The sequence below is a fragment of the Taudactylus pleione genome, unplaced genomic scaffold (genome assembly GCF_031769625.1).
Source record: "Taudactylus pleione unplaced genomic scaffold, aTauple2 ptg000488l, whole genome shotgun sequence".
In the NCBI taxonomy this organism is placed as follows: domain Eukaryota; kingdom Metazoa; phylum Chordata; class Amphibia; order Anura; family Myobatrachidae; genus Taudactylus; species Taudactylus pleione.
Genome location: NW_028284890.1, coordinates 733,316 through 751,829, shown reverse-complemented (window position 1 = coordinate 751,829; position 18,514 = coordinate 733,316). Strand labels below are relative to the sequence as shown.

At 46.9% G+C, this 18,514-nt stretch overlaps 1 protein-coding gene across 1 annotated transcript in view; it reads left to right on the top strand.

Moving 5' to 3' along the window:
- The window catches only part of LOC148502621 (uncharacterized), a 91,058-nt gene that overhangs the window by 65,340 nt on the left and 7,204 nt on the right, over nt 1-18,514 (top strand). Inside the window, 1 exon segment of the mRNA XM_088449602.1 lies at nt 9,559-9,562. Within this exon segment, the coding sequence (XP_088305728.1) occupies nt 9,559-9,562 (4 nt within the window).

Sequence of the window (18,514 nt, the reverse complement as noted above, 5' to 3'; positions counted from 1 at the left end):
AGGGGGAGCAGCCTGTAGTGTCCTGTTATTATACAAGGGGAGCAGCCTGTGGTGTCCTGTTATTACTATTATTATTATTATTATTATACAGGGGGAGCAGCCTGTAGTGTCCTGTTATTACTATTATTTTACAAGGGGAGCAGCCTGTGGTGTCCTGTTATTACTATTATTATACAGGGGGAGCAGCCTGTGGTGTCCTGTTATTACTATTATTATACAGGGGGAGCAGCCTGTGGTGTCTTGTTATTACTATTATTATACAGGGGGAGCAGCCTGTGGTGTCCTGTTATTACTATTATTATTATTATTATAATACAGGGGGAGCAGTCTGTAGTGTCCTGTTATTACTATTATTATACAGGGGGAGCAGCCTGTGGTGTCCTGTTATTACTATTATTATACAGGGGGAGCAGCCTGTGGTGTCCTGTTATTAGTTTTATTATACAGGGGAAGCAGCCTGGGGTGTCCTGTTACTATTATTATACAGGGGAAGCAGCCTGTGGTGTCCTGTTATTATTATAATTATACAGGGGGAACAGCCTGTGGTGTCCTATTATTATACAAGGGTAGCAGCCTGTGGTGTCCTGTTACTATTATTATACAGGAGGAGCAGCCTGTAGTGTCCTGTTATTACTTATATTATACAGGGGGAGCAGCCTGTGGTGTCCTGTTATTACTATTATACAGGGGGAGCAGCCTGTGGTGTCCTGTTATTACTATTATTATACAGGGGGAGCTGCCTGTGGTGTCCTGTTATTATTATAAAAGGGGAGCAGCCTGTGGTGTCCTGTTATTACTATTATTATACAGGGGGAGCAGCCTCTGGTGTCCTGTTATTACTATTATTATACAGGGGGAGCAGCCTGTGGTGTCCTGTTATTACTATTATTATACAGGGGGAGCTGCCTGTGGTGTCCTGTTATTATTATACAGGGGGAGCAGCCTGTGGTGTCCTGTTATTACTATTATTATACAGGGGGAGCAGCCTCTGGTGTCCTGTTATTACTATTATTATACAGGGGGAGCAGCCTGTGGTGTCCTGTTATTATTATTATACAGGGGGAGCAGCCTGTGGTGTCCTGTTATCACTATTATTATACAGGGGGAGCAGCCTGTGGTGTCCTGTTGTTACTATTATTATACAGGGGGAGCAGCCTGTAGTGTCCTGTTATTATACAAGGGGAGCAGCCTGTGGTGTCCTGTTATTACTATTATTATTATTATTATTATACAGGGGGAGCAGCCTGTAGTGTCCTGTTATTACTATTATTTTACAAGGGGAGCAGCCTGTGGTGTCCTGTTATTACTATTATTATACAGGGGGAGCAGCCTGTGGTGTCCTGTTATTACTATTATTATACAGGGGGAGCTGCCTGTGGTGTCCTTTTACTATTATTATACAGGGGGAGCAGCCTGTGGTGTCCTGTTATTACTATTATTATACAGGGGGAGCAGCCTGTGGTGTCTTGTTATTACTATTATTATACAGGGGGAGCAGCCTGTGGTGTCCTGTTACTATTATTATACAGGGGGAGCAGCATGTGGTGTCCTGTTATTACTATTATTATTATTATTATTATTATTATAATACAGGGGGAGCAGTCTGTAGTGTCCTGTTATTACTATTATTATACAGGGGGAGCAGCCTGTGGTGTCCTGTTATTACTATTATTATACAGGGGGAGCTGCCTGTGGTGTCCTGTTATTAGTTTTATTATACAGGGAAGCAGCCTGTGGTGTCCTGTTACTATTATTATACAGGGGAAGCAGCCTGTGGTGTCCTGTTATTATTATAATTATACAGGGGGAACAGCCTGTGGTGTCCTATTATTATACAAGGGTAGCAGCCTGTGGTGTCCTGTTACTATTATTATACAGGTGGAGCAGCCTGTGGTGTCCTGTTATTATTATTATACAGGGAGAGCAGCCTCTGGTGTCCTGTTATTAATATAATTGTTATTATACAGTGGGAGCAGCCTGTGGTGTCCAATTATTATTATACAGGAGAAACAGCCTGCGGTGTCCAATTATTATTATACAGGGGGAGCAGCCTGTGGTGTCCAATTATTATTATACAGGAGAAGCAGCCTGTGGTGTCCAATTATTATTATAATTATACAGGGGGAACAGCCAGTGGTGTCCTGTTATTATTATAGTTATACAGGAGGAGCAGCCTGTGGTGTCCTGTTATTATTATTATAATACAGGAAAAGCAGGCTGTGGTGTCATTATTATTATTGTACAGATTGAGCAGCCTGTGGTGTCCTGTTATTATTATTATACAGGGGGAGCAGCCTGTGGTCTCCTGTTACTATTATTATACAGGAGAAGCAGCATGTGGTGTCCTGTTATTGTTATTATTTTTATTATTATTATTGTACAGGAGGAGCAGCCTGTGGTGTCCTGTTAAAATTATTATACAGGTGGATTAGCACGTGATTTCCTTTTTATTATCATTATAGAGGGGGAGCAGCAGGTGGTGTCCTGTTATTGTTGTTGTTGTTGTTATTAATTGTTATTATTATTATTATTATTATATACAGGGGAGCAGCTTGTGGTGTCCTGCTACAATTATTGTACAGGTGGAGCAGCCTGTGGTGTCCTGTTATTATATAGCAGCATATACAGAGTAATAATAACACTAATGAGCTGTCAGATAAAGAAATAACACATAATAGGTATAACATGTATGTATGAGAAGTAGTCTGTATCCCGACAGTCAGAATCCTGATGCGCCCTATACCGTCTGCAGGTTCCGGACGGGTCAAAATGCTGACAACTTCAAATGGTGAGTGTTAGGGTTAGGCTGCAGGAGTGGAGGGTCAGGGTACCGGAGGGGAGGTTTATGGTAAGGCTGTGGGGGGAGAGGAGGTGGTTAGGGTTAGGCTGCGGGAGGGTGGGTTGGGTTTAGAGTTAACCTTAGGATACTTAGTGAAAATGTCGAGATTTTCAGTGTCGGGATTCCAACCATCTGGATTTTGACCATCGGGATGTTGTACCCAACCCCGTATGTATGAGGGTGGTCAATAAGTAAGGTAACAAGACCCCTGAAGTGTGTAATGTGTAATATATGTATATGTACAAGGTGACTTCATTTACACAATGAGAGGTCTTGTTACTTTATTTATTGAACCACCCTCGTATATTTATATACCAGATGATACATAACAGGAGCTGGGGAAGGATGTGTGAGAAGGACACAGACAGGACATGTAACAAAGGGCTGCACTGAGCTGAGACTGTCTGTCAGGGCGTCTTGTTATCCTGAGCAATAGAGACTCTCTCAGAGACAGCCAGTGGCTGTGACAGTCCCCAGATCCTCAGAGTGTCACTGATTATCCCCCAGGACATGTCTCACCCCACCCTATGCTGCACACACACGGCCGGCAGGCTGGTCACACATGTAACATACATCTGAGGTGCGGTCATTTGTCATTTCATCATATGTGCAGAGTTACTGATGGGATTCTGTATTGTGTAACCCTTTGTGTGTCCCCTGGGCTGCCTGCTGTCCTATCCCTGTGTTATTAACCTCTTCTGTTCCCTTCCCCCTCCCCTGTGTTACTGACACCTCTGTACAGCTGTTATACCCCCTGTTGTGCACTGACATGACTGGGGAGGTGAGGGGATCTGGGAGTGTATGCAGTGATATTTTGTGTCTCCCCCAATACACAGGATTACACAGTAGTGAAGAAGACATCCGGTGACTGTGAGACACCCAGCAGCCGTCCCCATATGTCAGGAGGACTGAGCAGGACTCAGAGCCCCATCACGGTGCCTCCACCTCACTCACTGATACATGAGAGACACAATGACCAGAAGATCCTGGAACTCACCAACAAGATCATTCAGCTGCTGACTGGAGAGGTGACTGCTGGGAATGGGACATTATACAGTAACACCAGGGGATGTGTCTGGGTGATGACTGGGGAGGTGACTGCTGGGAATAGGACATTATACAGTAACACCAGGGGATGTGTCTGGGTGTTGACTGTATTATTGTGTCAGGTTCCTATAAGGTGTCAGGATGTCACTGTCTATGTCTCCATGCAGGAGGGGGAGTATATAGAGGAACACAGGGGTCTGTACAAGGACGTGATGATGGAGAATCACCAGCCCCTCACATCACTTGGTAAGAGGAGACTGTCATTTATTGTACAGGAGAGATTAGGTAGGGGGGCCCCATATATACACATCACCTGATAATCACACATATACAATGTACTCAGTCACTCTGTGTCTCCTACAGATGGACCCAGTAACAGAAATACCCCAGAGAGATGTCCCCGTCCTCTTTATTCACAGGATTGTACAGAGGAGAATCACAGGATCCCACAGGAGCATCAGGTAGGTGGGGTTTGGGTCTCCTCAAATAGTAATATACGAAGAGACTTTCTATATCAGTGCTCCATGGCAGTCCCCACAAAGGGTAATGTCTATAACGAGGCTTCTCCGCATCACCTGTATCTTTTCCTGTCTAAGTCAGTTAGTGTGTATGGTCTCTGAAACAGAGGCTTCTCTCATCATTCCCAGCTGTAACAGAGGCTTACTTCTCTCATCATTCCCAGCTGTAACAGAGGCATACCTCTCTCATCATTCCCGGTTGTAACAGAGGCTAACCTCTCTCATCATTCCCAGCTGTAACAGAGGCTTACCTCTCTCATCGTTCCCGGTTGTAACAGAAGCTTACCTCTATCTTCGTTCCTGGCTGTAACAGAGGCTTACCTTTCTCATATTTTCTGGCTGTAACAGTGATTTACATCTCTCATCGTTCCCGGCTGTAACAGAGGCTTACCTCTCTCATTGTTCCCAGCTATAACGGAAGCTTACCTCGCTCACTGTTCCCGCTGGAACAGAGGCTTACCTCTCATTGTTCCCGGCTATAACGGAAGCTTACCTCGCTCACTGTTCCCGCTGGAACAGAGGCTTACCTCTCTCATTGTTCCCGGCTATAACGGAAGCTTACCTCTCTCACTGTTCCCGCTGGAACAGAGGCTTACCTCTCTCATTGTTCCCGCCTATAACGGAAGCTTACCTCTCTCACTGTTCCCACTGGAACAGAGGCTTACCTCGTGGTTTACGGCTTTAACAGAGGCTTACCTCTCTCATTGTTTTTGGTTGTAGCAGAGGCTTACCTCTCTCATTATTCCCAGCGGTAACAGAGGCTTACCTCTCTTATTGTTACTGGCAATGCACCATGTTAGTTCTACAAGCTGAGGATGGGCAGTCTGATCCGCGTGCATCACTGTCGGGTGAGTGATATAACATAAAGCACCTGAACTAAACAGATCGATGGTCTGAGGATGCACACGCTCTGAGGCACATTGGTAGCACCAGGCAGGATGCAAGAAGCCGGGAACCTTGAGCTCTCTACAGTGATACCGTTCTTGCTGCAAGGGTGTAAAAAAATACATGTCTAGCAGCCAGTTGGAGCCTGAGCCTGATCCCACACACTTGGAAGTCCCCCGCCCAAGGTAATTTCTTAAATTAGAGGGTGTCCATATGCTGTATCCTGATACATAGTGATTAGTGTTTCTCTTCAGCGCCCGTGCAGAGTCTTTGGGGGAGAAGATGACGAACAAGTGACCACATAATAAGCTCTGTGCAGCCTGTGATGGAAGTTTTCCTGCACACAATGAAGGAGTACTGTGTAGCACACGTAGATCCCAGGATAAGGGATGGAACCAGCCTCCAGGGCAATTTATAGAATAACTTGTATGAATGAGAGAAGCTTTTATTACTAAGGAAAATCTTTGTTACACAGGGAGGCTAGAAGAACAAGGGGGAGATGTATCAAACCGGGCTGTGGAGTCGATAAGCTAAAGTTTAGACTCTGAGGGCCAAATGTAATAGGTATAGTCTGTTTTAGTAACAGTACAAACTCGCACTTTCTCGCACTTTTAAAAAGTGCGAGTTTGTACTGAAACTCGCAAATTCAATAGCCTGCGAACTTTTCAGCTCGAGGCTACTGCATTTGCGAGTTTAGGCGAGTTAGGACTATGTAAACTGACACCTTTTAATGCGAGTAGCATTAAAAGGTGCGAGCTTTAGAGAAGCCATCACAGATCAGTGAGATCCGTGATGGCTTCTGTGTGTGTTTAAAAAAAAAAGTGCACCCCCTCCCCAAAAGCATAACCAGCCCCGGGCTTTATAAAGTAGGGGTCCCCTGAAAATTCCAAAACCAGCACCAAACTCTTTCTAGCGGGGGATTAATGCCACAGCCAGTGAAAACCTTTCACCGGTTTCCCCGGCCAAAGCATTACCCCTGACCGCTAGTCAGTCCAGGCTGGGGATCCCTGGGGAGTTGGGTACCCCCCCAATAAAGGGATACCCCTCTCCAGGGCACCCCAGGCCCAGACTGATAGGTCGGGGCTATCCCCGGCACCCTATGGCCGTGGGTGCCGGGTTGATAGTGTTAGTGTAAAGTGTAAAAATAAAGTTTCCATATTGTCTTTAGTTGTAGAACCACAAGTACCAGCAAGCCTCCCCTGCATGCTGGTATTTGGAGAACCACAAATACCAGCATGCGGGGCATTACGGGCCCGCTGGCACTTGTAGTTCCACAACTAAAGAAATATGTAAATAAACAAACATACACCGTGAAAGTAAAATTTTAATTAAACATACATGCACACTCACATATACTCACCTAGTATCCGAAGTAATCTATAGGGGTATACCTGAAAAAAAAAATCCATACTCACCTCTCCTATGCGTCGATCACGTCCACTTGTCCAAGTAGGCAATCCAGGGGTTAAAATAAAAAAACGCAAAAAACCGATCCATGCCGGACATAGCAAAGGTATGTGTATACATACCTTCGCTCCACGTAAATGACCGTTGCACACGTGTGCCCCGTCAGTGAAGGGGCCGCCAGCCAATCAGGGAGCATCTCCATCGGAGCAGCTCCCTGATTAGCTGAATGCGGCCAGCCTGTGTGTCCCATAGACTTCTATGGTGAGAAATCCCCATTGAAGTCTATGGTGGGAACCGCTACATCGTAGCCACAAGGTTACCTCAGGTTAATCTTGCGGTTACATCACTGATACAATGTCGCAACATTGTATCATTGATGTAACCACAAGATTAACCTCAATTAATCTTGCGGTTACGATGTAGCGGCTCCCTGCATAGACTTCTATGGGGAATTCTCACCATAGAAGTCTATGGGAGACGCAGGCTGACCGCATTCAGCCAATCAGGGAACTGTTCCGACGGAGATGCTCCCTGATTGGCTGGCGGCTCCTTAATACAGAACCTCCTACAACCTTCACTAAGAACAGCCACAATATCCCAGTTCCTTCAGGACAGAAGAGCAAAGGCTTTTCCATGTAGGAGGACATCAGGATCCTTGTCACAACTCTCGGATGGATTATGGATGCGACCTGTATTTAGGGAGTTGGCTAGACCTATGCCTGAGACACGGAGTCTAATTTGCTGGCGGTATTCACCAGGGACCCTCGCAAGAAGGTATAGACTTGGATGCGTCCGACACACAGGTCGCGGCCCTCAGGCCTCAGGATAGGTTCCCTTATACAGGTGCTGGTGAACTCTGGACGTAGTGGAGGAGACATATAGCTTAGTCGACGGGCTGGTCAGAACCAAACGGACTAGATGGTACCAGGGAGCAGGTGTAAACAGGTCACAGGAGATAGCCGAAGTCAAAACCAGATATCAGATGCAGTACCAGGGGTCAGGCGAAATCAGGGTCACAAAACGAAGCCAAGGTCAGGAACAGGTCACGCAGTATCACAGAAACGCTGGAGTATAGGAAATGAGCCTATACTTTGGCACCTATGTGCTGCCAGAGACTCCCTCTTATAGGGAGGACTCGAATTCTCGCACCAAATGTGATTAGCGTTTGGCGCACCTGCCCCTTTAAATCTAGAACAGGACAGCACGCATGCTCCTAGGAGAGCTGCGGCCACCTGTCACAGCCGCCGGGGGGAGCCGGAAGCATCGGCAGCGGGCGTCCTGGACTCCTCATCCGCTGCCTGACAGACCAGGGTCGCCGGACCCGGTAAGTGCACCCCGGAGTCCGGCGCACTGTGACATTACCCCCTCCTCTAGGGGTGGGCACTGAACACCTCACAAATGGTTTATCAGGAAACTTTTGATGGAATTTCTGAAGTAATTGAGGTGCATGAATGTCTGAAGCCTTGACCCAACAACGTTGCTCCGGACCATACCCCTTCCAATCAACCAAGTACTGAACAGATCCCCTCGACATTCTGGAGTCCAAGATCTGTTTTACCTCATACTCCTCCTGATGGTCCACCGAAATTGTAGAAGGGGAACTGCGAGGCACTGAGAAACGATTACGCACCAGGGGTTTTAGAAGGGATACATGAAATACGTTAGGTATCCTAAGTGTACCAGGTAATTTTAAACAAAATGCCACTGGATTAATCACCTGAAGAATCTGGAAAGTACCTGGCAGCAAACTTCATAGTGGGAACTTTCAATTTCAGGTGCCTGGTTGACAGCCAGACTTTATCACCAGGATTTAACAACGCACCCCGCCTCTTTTCCGGGACCAGGTGGAGAGTGCAGAGGAATCTTGTGCTGAGCACAAATTTGACAGGCTGCCACAAAATCCTTAACATCTTGACTCGGCTAGGGTTTCTCAGCATGGTAGTCACTGGGTATTACCTGTGAGGTCATTATGGCGGGGGGTCTCTGGCAGTGGTGCTGGTGTTTGGTGAGGGGCATTGGCTGCGCGTGGTTCTGTAGGGGAACATTGTCACTAGGCCTGGTGAGGTCTGACGATGTTTCTGTTCCGTTGGCATAGGCGCCACCATCTTGCCTGCGGCCATGTTATTCCAGCTGTCCAATCCTGGTAGGTCATGTGCTCATTCCAGCCAGTCACAGCGCTGCACTGAGTATTTAGGAAGGTCCAGAGCCTTCCTTCCTTTGCCAGTGCAACGTGTTTCTCAGCTGCGGCTGAGAGAGAGTACCTGTGCCTTACCTGCCTGTCTGTTTACGCTACTAGCCTGAACCTTGCCTGCTCCAACCTGCTGGACTTACCCTGCACCCTCCACATACCTTTTCACCTGCCTGAGTACCTGAACCTGCTGTTCCCTGCACCTTGCCTCCCTTCACTCCCAGCTGGGCTTCATTACCTCAGCCTGCATTTGTTACAGCTCACCATACCTGCACTCGTTACAGCTCATCATTCCTGCATTCAGTTACAGCTCATCATACCTGCATTCTGTTACAGCTCATCATTCCTGCATTCAGTTACAGCTCATCATACCTGCATTCTGTTACAGCTCATCATACCTGCATTCGTTACAGCTCATCATATTTGTTTACTGGACTGTTCCTGCCTGTCACTATCTGGACATTTCCCATTAACCCCCACTACAGTTATCAAGTGCACTTTAGTGCTATACCTGGACTTTTTATTTGCCATTCCCATGTCTTCTAAGCCACTTATTAAAAACTCCACTTTTTCATTCAAGTCTGCTTCTGTGTCTGCTCTTATCACCACCCTGGGTCCACAACAAATTCAGAACCTCACAGTTTGCACTGGCCCCATGGATCCGGCCATGGAACAGGAGTCTGGAGTGGATTTATTTCGTTGTATTGCTGGTCGTTTAGAAAACCTGGAAGCTATGCAACATCAAATGGCCCAGTTCCTACAGGAGACGTCTAAACGACAAGATAATCTGCAAACCTCATTAAACATCCCTGGGGTATCAGCCACTACACCCCCTCCTGTGCCTGGTAATACAGGGACCAGGGTATCCCCTCGTCTACATCTACCCATGCCAAGCAAATTTGACAGCAATCCTAAGCTCTGTCATGGTCTTTTAAATCAGTGTGATATACACTTTACGTTACAGCCTGATAACTTCCCCACCGCTAGAACCAAAGTGGCTTATATCGTGTCCTTGCTGACCGGCTCGGCTCTGGATTTGGGCCTCCCCACTCTGGGAGTGTTCAGACTCGCAGCTGGATAACTATACAGACTTTGTATCTTCATTCAGGAGGATTTTCGATGAACCTGGATGCACAGTGTCAGCATCGTCCAGCATCATGACCCTGAGACAAGGAACCCGTCCTGTCAGCCAATATGCCGTACAGTTTCAAATCTTGGGATCAGAGCTTAAGTGGAATGAGGAGGCCCTCACCTCAGCCTTTTGGCATGGCCTTTCCGACCGATTAAATGATCTGATTACCCGTGAGCTCCCTACCAACTTGAATGATATGATCTCACTCTGCAACAAAATTGACCTACGCTTCAGAGAACGTCAGGCTGAAAAGCACAGAAGTGACCGGCAAAGATCATTTACGTTTCCCTTGCCTACCCGTCCACCCCATCCTCCTATAGATGAGGAGCCCATCTCTCCAAGGAGGAACGTCAGAGAAGGATGCTAAAAAACCTCTGTCTGTACTGCGGAGATTCGGGTCACCTGGTGGCCTCCTGGAAGTCGGGAAACGCCCGTTCCTAACTGACCTCGGGGACATCAAGTTAGGAGTTATGTGCCCGTCCCCAAATACTGAAGAATTCAAGATTTCCTTAGCTTTGGATCTCAAGTCCAAACCTGTCTTCGTCTCTGCTCTATTAGACTCTGGAGCAGCTGGAAACTTCATGACTTCCAGCCTAGTTGATAAACTACAGATTCCTTGTTCATCTCTCAAGCACGCAATCTCCCTGACTTCTGTAGATGGACGTCCTCTAGCTAAAGGAGTGGTCACCAAGGAAACTCAACCCGTATTAGTTTGTGTTGGGGAACTCCACTCAGAGTCTTTCAAGTTCTTAGTGATACCAGAGGCTTCTCAAGAAATCATCTTAGGACTTCCCTGGTTACACCAACAAAATCCCAGGATAGACTGGTGTTCAATGCAGATTCTTTCATGGGGAACTGACTGTCAGAAATCCTGTCTTCCCAAAATACTACCTGTAAGAAAGACAGCTTCGTTACCATCTCCAGCTATACCCGAGGAGTACCAGATGTTCTCTGATGTTTTTTCAGAGCAACAGGCGAACTTCTTACCTCCCCACAGAGAATGGGACTGTCCTATCGAGCTGCTGCCTGACAAGATGCCACCCCGTGGTCGCACCTACCCTCTATCAGTGCCTGAGACTCAAGCCATGTCAGAGTGCATCCAGGACAACCTAGCAAAGGGGTTTATTCGACCTTCCATCTCTCCCACTGGAGCCAGCTTCTTTTTCGTTGGCAAGAAAGACGGAGGCCTAAGACCTTGTATAGATTACTGGGGCCTCAATGATATAACGATTAAGAATTGGTATCCTCTTCCCCTGATCACAGAATTGTTTGACAGAGTTAAAGGGTCCATCATATTCTCAAAGCTGGATCTGAGAGGGGCTTATAATCTCATCCGCATTCGTGCTGGCGATGAATGGAAAACCGCCTTTAATACTCGAGATGGACACTTTGAATACCTTGTGATTCCCTTTGGGTTGTGCAATGCCCCTGCCGTGTTTCAGGGCTTTGTTAACGAGATTTCCCGGGACCTGTTGTACGTCTCGGTTGTAGTTTACCTAGACGATATATTGATTTTTTTCATCTTCTGTAACAAAACATCATGAACATGTGAAGGAAGTATTGTCCCATCTGAGAAAGAACCACCTTTATTGCAAACTGGATAAATGTGTCTTTGGGGTTCCCAGAGTGCCATTCCTTGGTTACGTCATCTCTGGCTCCAGTCTAGAAATGGACCCCAAGAAGGTGCAGGCGATTTTGGATTGGTCCTGTCCTCAAACTTTGAAAGCCATCCAGAGATGGCTTGGGTTTGCCAACTACTATAGACGTTTCATTAAAGGATTTTCATAATTATTGGCTCCCATTACCGTGTTGACCCGAAAAGACGCTAACCCTGCCCTATGGTCACCTGAGGCAGAGGCTGCCTTCCAACTTTTAAAACAGGCATTTATTTCAGCTCCAGTCTTACGACAACCAGATCTGGATAGGCTGTTTCTAGTGGAAGTGGATGCGTCATCTGAGGCCGTGGGTGCAGTTCTTTCCCAGTCATTATATATGTCATTTTAATTCTTTATCATTTCATTAACACTTATTGATTTATCTTTACACATCTTTTCTACATACTTCACTATCACCTTTTTCCCTTTTTCGTGTGATGCCCTGGGGATGGCCCTTGGTTGGAATTTTTTTGGGGTGCCTTGCTTCTCGGATGTGAGCCCCTTAATATTAGGGACGCCAGTATAGAGGAGCCTTGACGATTGGACTGGCGCTTATTCATATATTTGCAAATATGTGTAACCAATACCTCTAAATCTCTATTATTATGTAGGATTTAAGTATTGTTTTTGCTGCAGTGTGCTGGGGGGCAAATCTCTCTTTTTTTCTGTGTTCAGATTAAACCCCGCCCTTTACAAGCAGCTGTGTTATGCAATTAAGCTGATCTGAGCAACTACCATTTTTCTTTGTAAATTTGGAGAGGCATGAAGGCAGTCAGCATTAGGAGGAGGTGCTGATGCTTATAGTGCCATGTGGAGGTTTTTTTGGGGTACCTCCAAGGTAAGTTAGCTCTCAGCTTACATATGTACTGTTATCATGCAGTACATCAATTGTAATTATATGACCCAGAGTGGGTGCTACCATTATGTAGCAATAATTATTTTGGGGTGAGCGTTTGGGAGTGGGGCCCCCGGGGGGGTTCTGACTGGGCCTTTCTCATGGCATCACCACTTAATTGACATAGAATACTTTTATCACTTCTCTATTTGTTTGTACATTATATATGTCATTTTAATTCTTTATCATTTCATTAACACTTATTGATTTATCTTTACACATCTTTTCTACATACTTCACTATCACCTTTTTCCCTTTTTCGTGTGATGCCCTGGGGATGGCCCTTGGTTGGAATTTTTTTGGGGTGCCTTGCTTCTCGGACGCGAGCCCCTTAATATTAGGGATGCCAGTATAGAGGAGCCTTGACGATTGGCCTGGCGCTTATTCATATATTTGCAAATATGTGTAACCAATACCTCTAAATCTCTATTATTATGTAGGATTTAAGTATTGTTTTTGCTGCAGTGTGCTGGAGGGCAAATCTCTCTTTTTTTCTGTGTTCAGATTAAACCCCGCCCTTTACAAGCACCTGTGTTATGCAATTAAGCTGATCTGAGCAACTACCATTTTTCTTTCCCAGTCACCACCTGGGACTCGGGAAGCAAAAGAGGAAAAATTCTTCAACGGGGTGGTACCTTCCCAGGCAGTAAGTCTATAGCACAATCCCATTCTCGGTGAGAGGGTAGCGTCTCTGCTGCTTTTTTACTGAACCCATCTCTAAAGGATTGATAAGGAACTGGAAGTTGATCTTATGGAGATACGACTGAGCTGCGAATGGCACGGTGAGGAGGCTGAACCGATGATAAACAGAACCCATGGCATTGAGAACCCTATGACAGTATTTGAGGTTCATTCCAATCTAAGACGGGAGCATGCTTGCGGAGCCAGGGGAGATCTAGAATGACTGGACTCTCGGCTGACGGGAGAATGTAGAATGTTATCAACTCTCGATGAAGAGCCCCTATTTGCATGGTGTCTTCCGTCATCTCTGAGTGAATGGTAGCCGTAGGAAGTTTGTTCCCATCTACTCCGATGATGGAAAGGGGTTATTTTGGAGGCATGCTAGCAATACCCAACTCTTGGACCTTTTTTGCCGTAATGAAATTGCCATCGGCACCCGAATCTAAGAAGGCCTTGACTACTTCAGAGGAGTTTCCCATGGCCAGGGTTACGTCGATGGAAAACTGAGGAGTAACTTTGTTTTTTGGGGTGTATTTCAACGCACCTAAACTGACCACCCCTTGATCATATAGGCCTTCTCGTTTCCTGGACACTTTGGACAGCCAGAGAGAAGATGTCCTGATTCACCACAGTATAAACAAAGCTTATTTTTGAACCTCCTTTTTCTTTCTGCAGCAGGGAGGTGAGATTTCCCAATCTGCATGGGTTCTTCTGGAGTCTCAGTAGGTGCTGTGAATCGTGGGGCCAGCTTAAAAGTGAAGCGACAAGACTGTTCTCTTTCTTGCGCCCTCTCTCTGTGGCAAAGGTCTACTCGGATACACAAGGAGATCAAGTCGTCCAAGGAAGTTGGCAACTCCCTAGATGCAAGAACATCTTTAATTTTCTACGACAGTCCCTGCATACAGTAAATGCGGCAACCAAGGCTTCATTGTTCCACCCCAACTCTGAAGCAAGGGTTCAAAACTGCACAGAATACTGTCCCGCAGATTGGTTTTTCCCTGCTTCAGCTGCAAGATGGCCGAGTCTGCGGAGGATTCTCGCCCAGGCTCATCGAAGACCTTCCGGAAGGCTCTCGGAAACTCGGCACTGTTGTTGACGAGTGGATCATTTCTTTCCCACAATGGAGAGGCCCAAGCCAATGCTTGACCTGACAACAGCGAGATCATATAAGGCACTTTTGTCCTATCTGAAGGGAAACTTGCTGTATGGACTTCAAACTGGATCGAGCACTGGTTCAGGAATCCACGACAGCCAGTCAGATCCCCATCATACTTTGTTGGATTCGGAATCCATATTGGTGCGGAAGCCCCTGCGGCTGGTGCCGTAGTAGATGGACCTGGTAGTACAGGAGGTGCTTGAGCGACACCGACTTGCTGCATCAGGGTCCGTAAACACTGCATAATCTGAGCCTGGTCTTGTTGTTGTTTCTCGACTCTAGCAAGTAAGTTCTCGAGCAGGTCTCGTGGTGACAGGTTACCAGTTGCATCCATTTTTTAGGCCAGAGTATTCTGTCACAATTCTCGCATGGATTATGGATGCGGCCTGTATTTAGGGAGTTGGCTAGCCCTATGCCTGAGGCGCGGAGTCTAATGTGCCAGCGGTATTCACCAGGGACCCTCGCAAGAAGGTATGGAGTTGGCTGCGTCCGACACACAGGATAGGTTCCCTTATACAGGTGCTGGCAAACTCTGGACGCAGTGGAGGAGACGTATAGCTAAGTCGACGGGGCCGGGTCAGAACCAAACGGACTAGACGGTACCAGGGAGTAGGCGTAAACATGTCACAGGGGATAGCCGAGGTCAAAACCAGATATCAGATGCAGTACCAGGGGTCAGGTAAAATCAGGGTCACAAAACGAAGACAAGGTCAGGAACAGGTCACGGAATATCACAGGAACACTGGAGTATGGGAAATGAGGCTATACTCTGGCACCTATGTGCTGCCAGAGACTCCCTCTTATAGGGTAGAACTTGAATTCTTGCGCCAAATGTGATTAGCATTTGGCACACCTGCCCCTTTATATCTAGAACAGGATGGCACGCGCGCTACCTAGGAGAGCCGCGGCCACCTGTCAGCCGCTGGGGGGAGCCGGTGACACTGGTCTGTCAGGCAGCGGGCGAGGAGTCCAAGGCGCCCGCTGCCTGACAGACCAGTGTCGCCGGACCCGGTAAGTGCACCCTGGAGTCCGGCGCACTGTGACAATCCTTTTGCACCATCCTCATTCTGAGGAGACTAAATAACTATGTCAGTGTCAGACCATTTTCCATGGGAATAGTGAATTGGATCCTCTCTACTATCGGCCAAGAGGAACTCCTCACACCCATAGACCTGCAGGACACTTCCTCTTATGTTGTAGTTTAGCACAGGAAGTGACTCAGGTGCTGGATCAGGGACACCATTACCATCTCACCGGGCTTCCTTTTGGCCTGGCAACTTCTCTATGAACCTTTACAGAAATGCTGATGCAGAGATAAGAGATCTGGGGCCCAGGTGTGGCCACATCTATACATCATCCTGGTTGTAGGAGAATCAGAACATGTGATAGACACCAAGAACATACAGGTGATGACCTTATTGCAGAAACATGGCCGAATCGTGACCAGGATAGAAAGTCAGCTTGTTCCCTCACAGCAAATACGTCTGGGAGCACAAATACCATAGCGTACACAGTAACTCTGTCAGAGGAAAGGTGTCTCACACAACAGCACTTAGTGCATGATGTACGGATTCATCACTGGTCACCAATGAGGAGAGTGCTGCAATTATCGGGAATGTTCTCAGCCATAGGAATAGTTCCTTGGGCTAGATGGCACATGCACAGTCTCCAGCTGGGATTGGTTACTCTGTGGTATCACAAACAGGCTGTCATCACCTACCAGGAGATCTCTAATCTGGTGACAAGACCCAGGACTGAGGACACCGCAGTGGCGGAACTGTGGGAGACAATGGAGTCAGTTGCCGCCTGGCGCTAGCCCTGAAAGGGGCACCTCCTCCATTGTCCCCCACTCCATTGTTCCCAGTTCTATTGTCCGCCGCAGCCGTTCCGTTTTCCTGCAACAGAGAGGAGCCGCTGAGCTGAAGCTAATTGGCGCTCCTTCTCCGTGAGCTGTGTGATCTGGGTCGCGGTCCGCGGAGGACTTGTACCATGTGACCGTGACCCTGCCCGACTGAGGAGGGAAGTGGATAGATCCCCTTCAGTTTTGGTACCCTGAGATCAGAGATACAGTGCGGCTGGGACCAGGTGTATATACAAACTGAGCGTCGGCTGTCACTGGGGAGTGGAGAGGACTGGGAGTCAGTGCGTGAGCGTGGAGCCGGCGGCTGTCACTGGGCAGTGGATGGGAGTCAGGAAGGCAGAGCTAGCGGATAAGGATAAGCAGCAGTGGCTGAAAAACATAGTAAGCTGTGCTGGGGGAGGGGAAAGGGGAGCATTCCATATTTACATTTAAAGAGCAAGATAGTGTAAATACAGTCAGATGCACCTTCAGGTTTTAAATGGGGGGTGGACTCCAACATTTACCTTGCCTCCGGGCAACTGGTACAAAGTTACGCCACTGGGACACCAGGTATGTCACTCTCAGATCCATGGGCAACATGGATGACAGATTCCAGCTCATGTAACTAATATAACACAAAGGACTTGGTCACAGAAAGAAAGGAGACTCCAGGTAAATGTACTAGAAATGAGAGCTGTATGGGATGCAGTTCAGCAATTTCATTCATAGTTACTGGGAAAGTATTTACAGAGAAGATAACAGGGATGCCAGGAATGTTACAGCCAAGGAGGCACCAGAAGCAGAACTGTGATGTTGGAAGTAGAAAAACTAATACCTTGGGCAGAAGAAAATCTTCGACCTCTTCCAGTATTCCATGTCTCAGGTACAGAGGATACAGTGGCAAATTGCCTGAGCCATAACCAGGAGAATGGTGACTGCTTCAGGAATTCTTCCAAAAAGGTTCTGTCTTCTACAGGTGGACAATATGGGAACAACCCAGAATGCCAAAATACCAGTATTCTCTCAGCACAACGTTCCTAGGAGTGAGTAGATGCATGGACAAAGCCATGGAAGGTTCATCTAGCCTATATCTTTTCCTCTCATTTATCGCCAGCAGTAAGGGACTGGCCTTATATACACACACACGGTACACGTATCATCAGTAAGTGCTTTCTTACATGCTAATTTGGTTACAGGAGAATTATATGTTGTCTCCAGGTGGTGATGAGTATCCGCCTGTCTGTAAGATCCTTTGTGGTCCCATGGGCTCTCAGTCTAGCACTGGGTACTTTAATGGAGTGATTCTGGATCTCCTCATGAGAAGGATGACACTGATGGTGGCTAATTGCAGCTGCCAGGAGAATTACAGGCACTGTGGGAATAAAGGAACCTTAGCTAATGTCTATAATTATACAGTGTCTGTAATCACCATCCCAGCTTCTCTCCCCAGGTGCTGTCTATATATCACATTACCCAGGAGAGTTACAGGCACTATGGGAATAAAGGAACCTTATCTAATGTCTATAATTACACAGTGTCTGTAATCACCATCCCAGCTTCTGTCCCCAGGTGCTGTCTATATATCACATTACCCAGGAGAGTCTTCTACCGTCTTACCCACAGCCAGTGAGGAGCAGAGTGAGGAGACATCAGTCACTGGGCTAAGTGTGAGCGATTAATATGTGTCCTCCCAGGACAGAGTGTCCTAAGTATACAGAGTATTTATTGGTGATTCCCTAGGGACCTCAGAAAGTTTGTGCCCCATTCCCTGTAATCAGACGGATACAAGAAATGTGCACATAAGTTACCAGGGGTAACAATAGGCCCCTATACTGGGGCAGAGGTAACTTCTGGGACAAAGGAAGCTCAGCCCTCAGTGACTGAATGTAGCAGAGGCTGCTGGATGACCTCACTAGTCATTACCACTTGGATGTATTATCCTCTGCTCGGTCTCAGTGTGCGACATGTTCTCCATGTAATAAATGTATTATTATTATGCAGCATTTACATTTTTCTTTGTGACCATTGCTATTGTATTGTCTTGGTGCGTCCCATGGTCTGGGCTCCCAAGGAGGACTGAAGGCGAAAAACAGTGATTTATGTACCTGATAATTCCTATTCCCCTAAGCACTCCATGGTGGCCCAGTGTTCCCACCCATCTTGGTTCATATTATATATATTTCAGAGACAGTTTGTGAAGTTTCTCAAAGACACAGTGTGTCACATGACCTGGGTATAAACTTACCCATTGAGGTTCATGGGATTATTCCA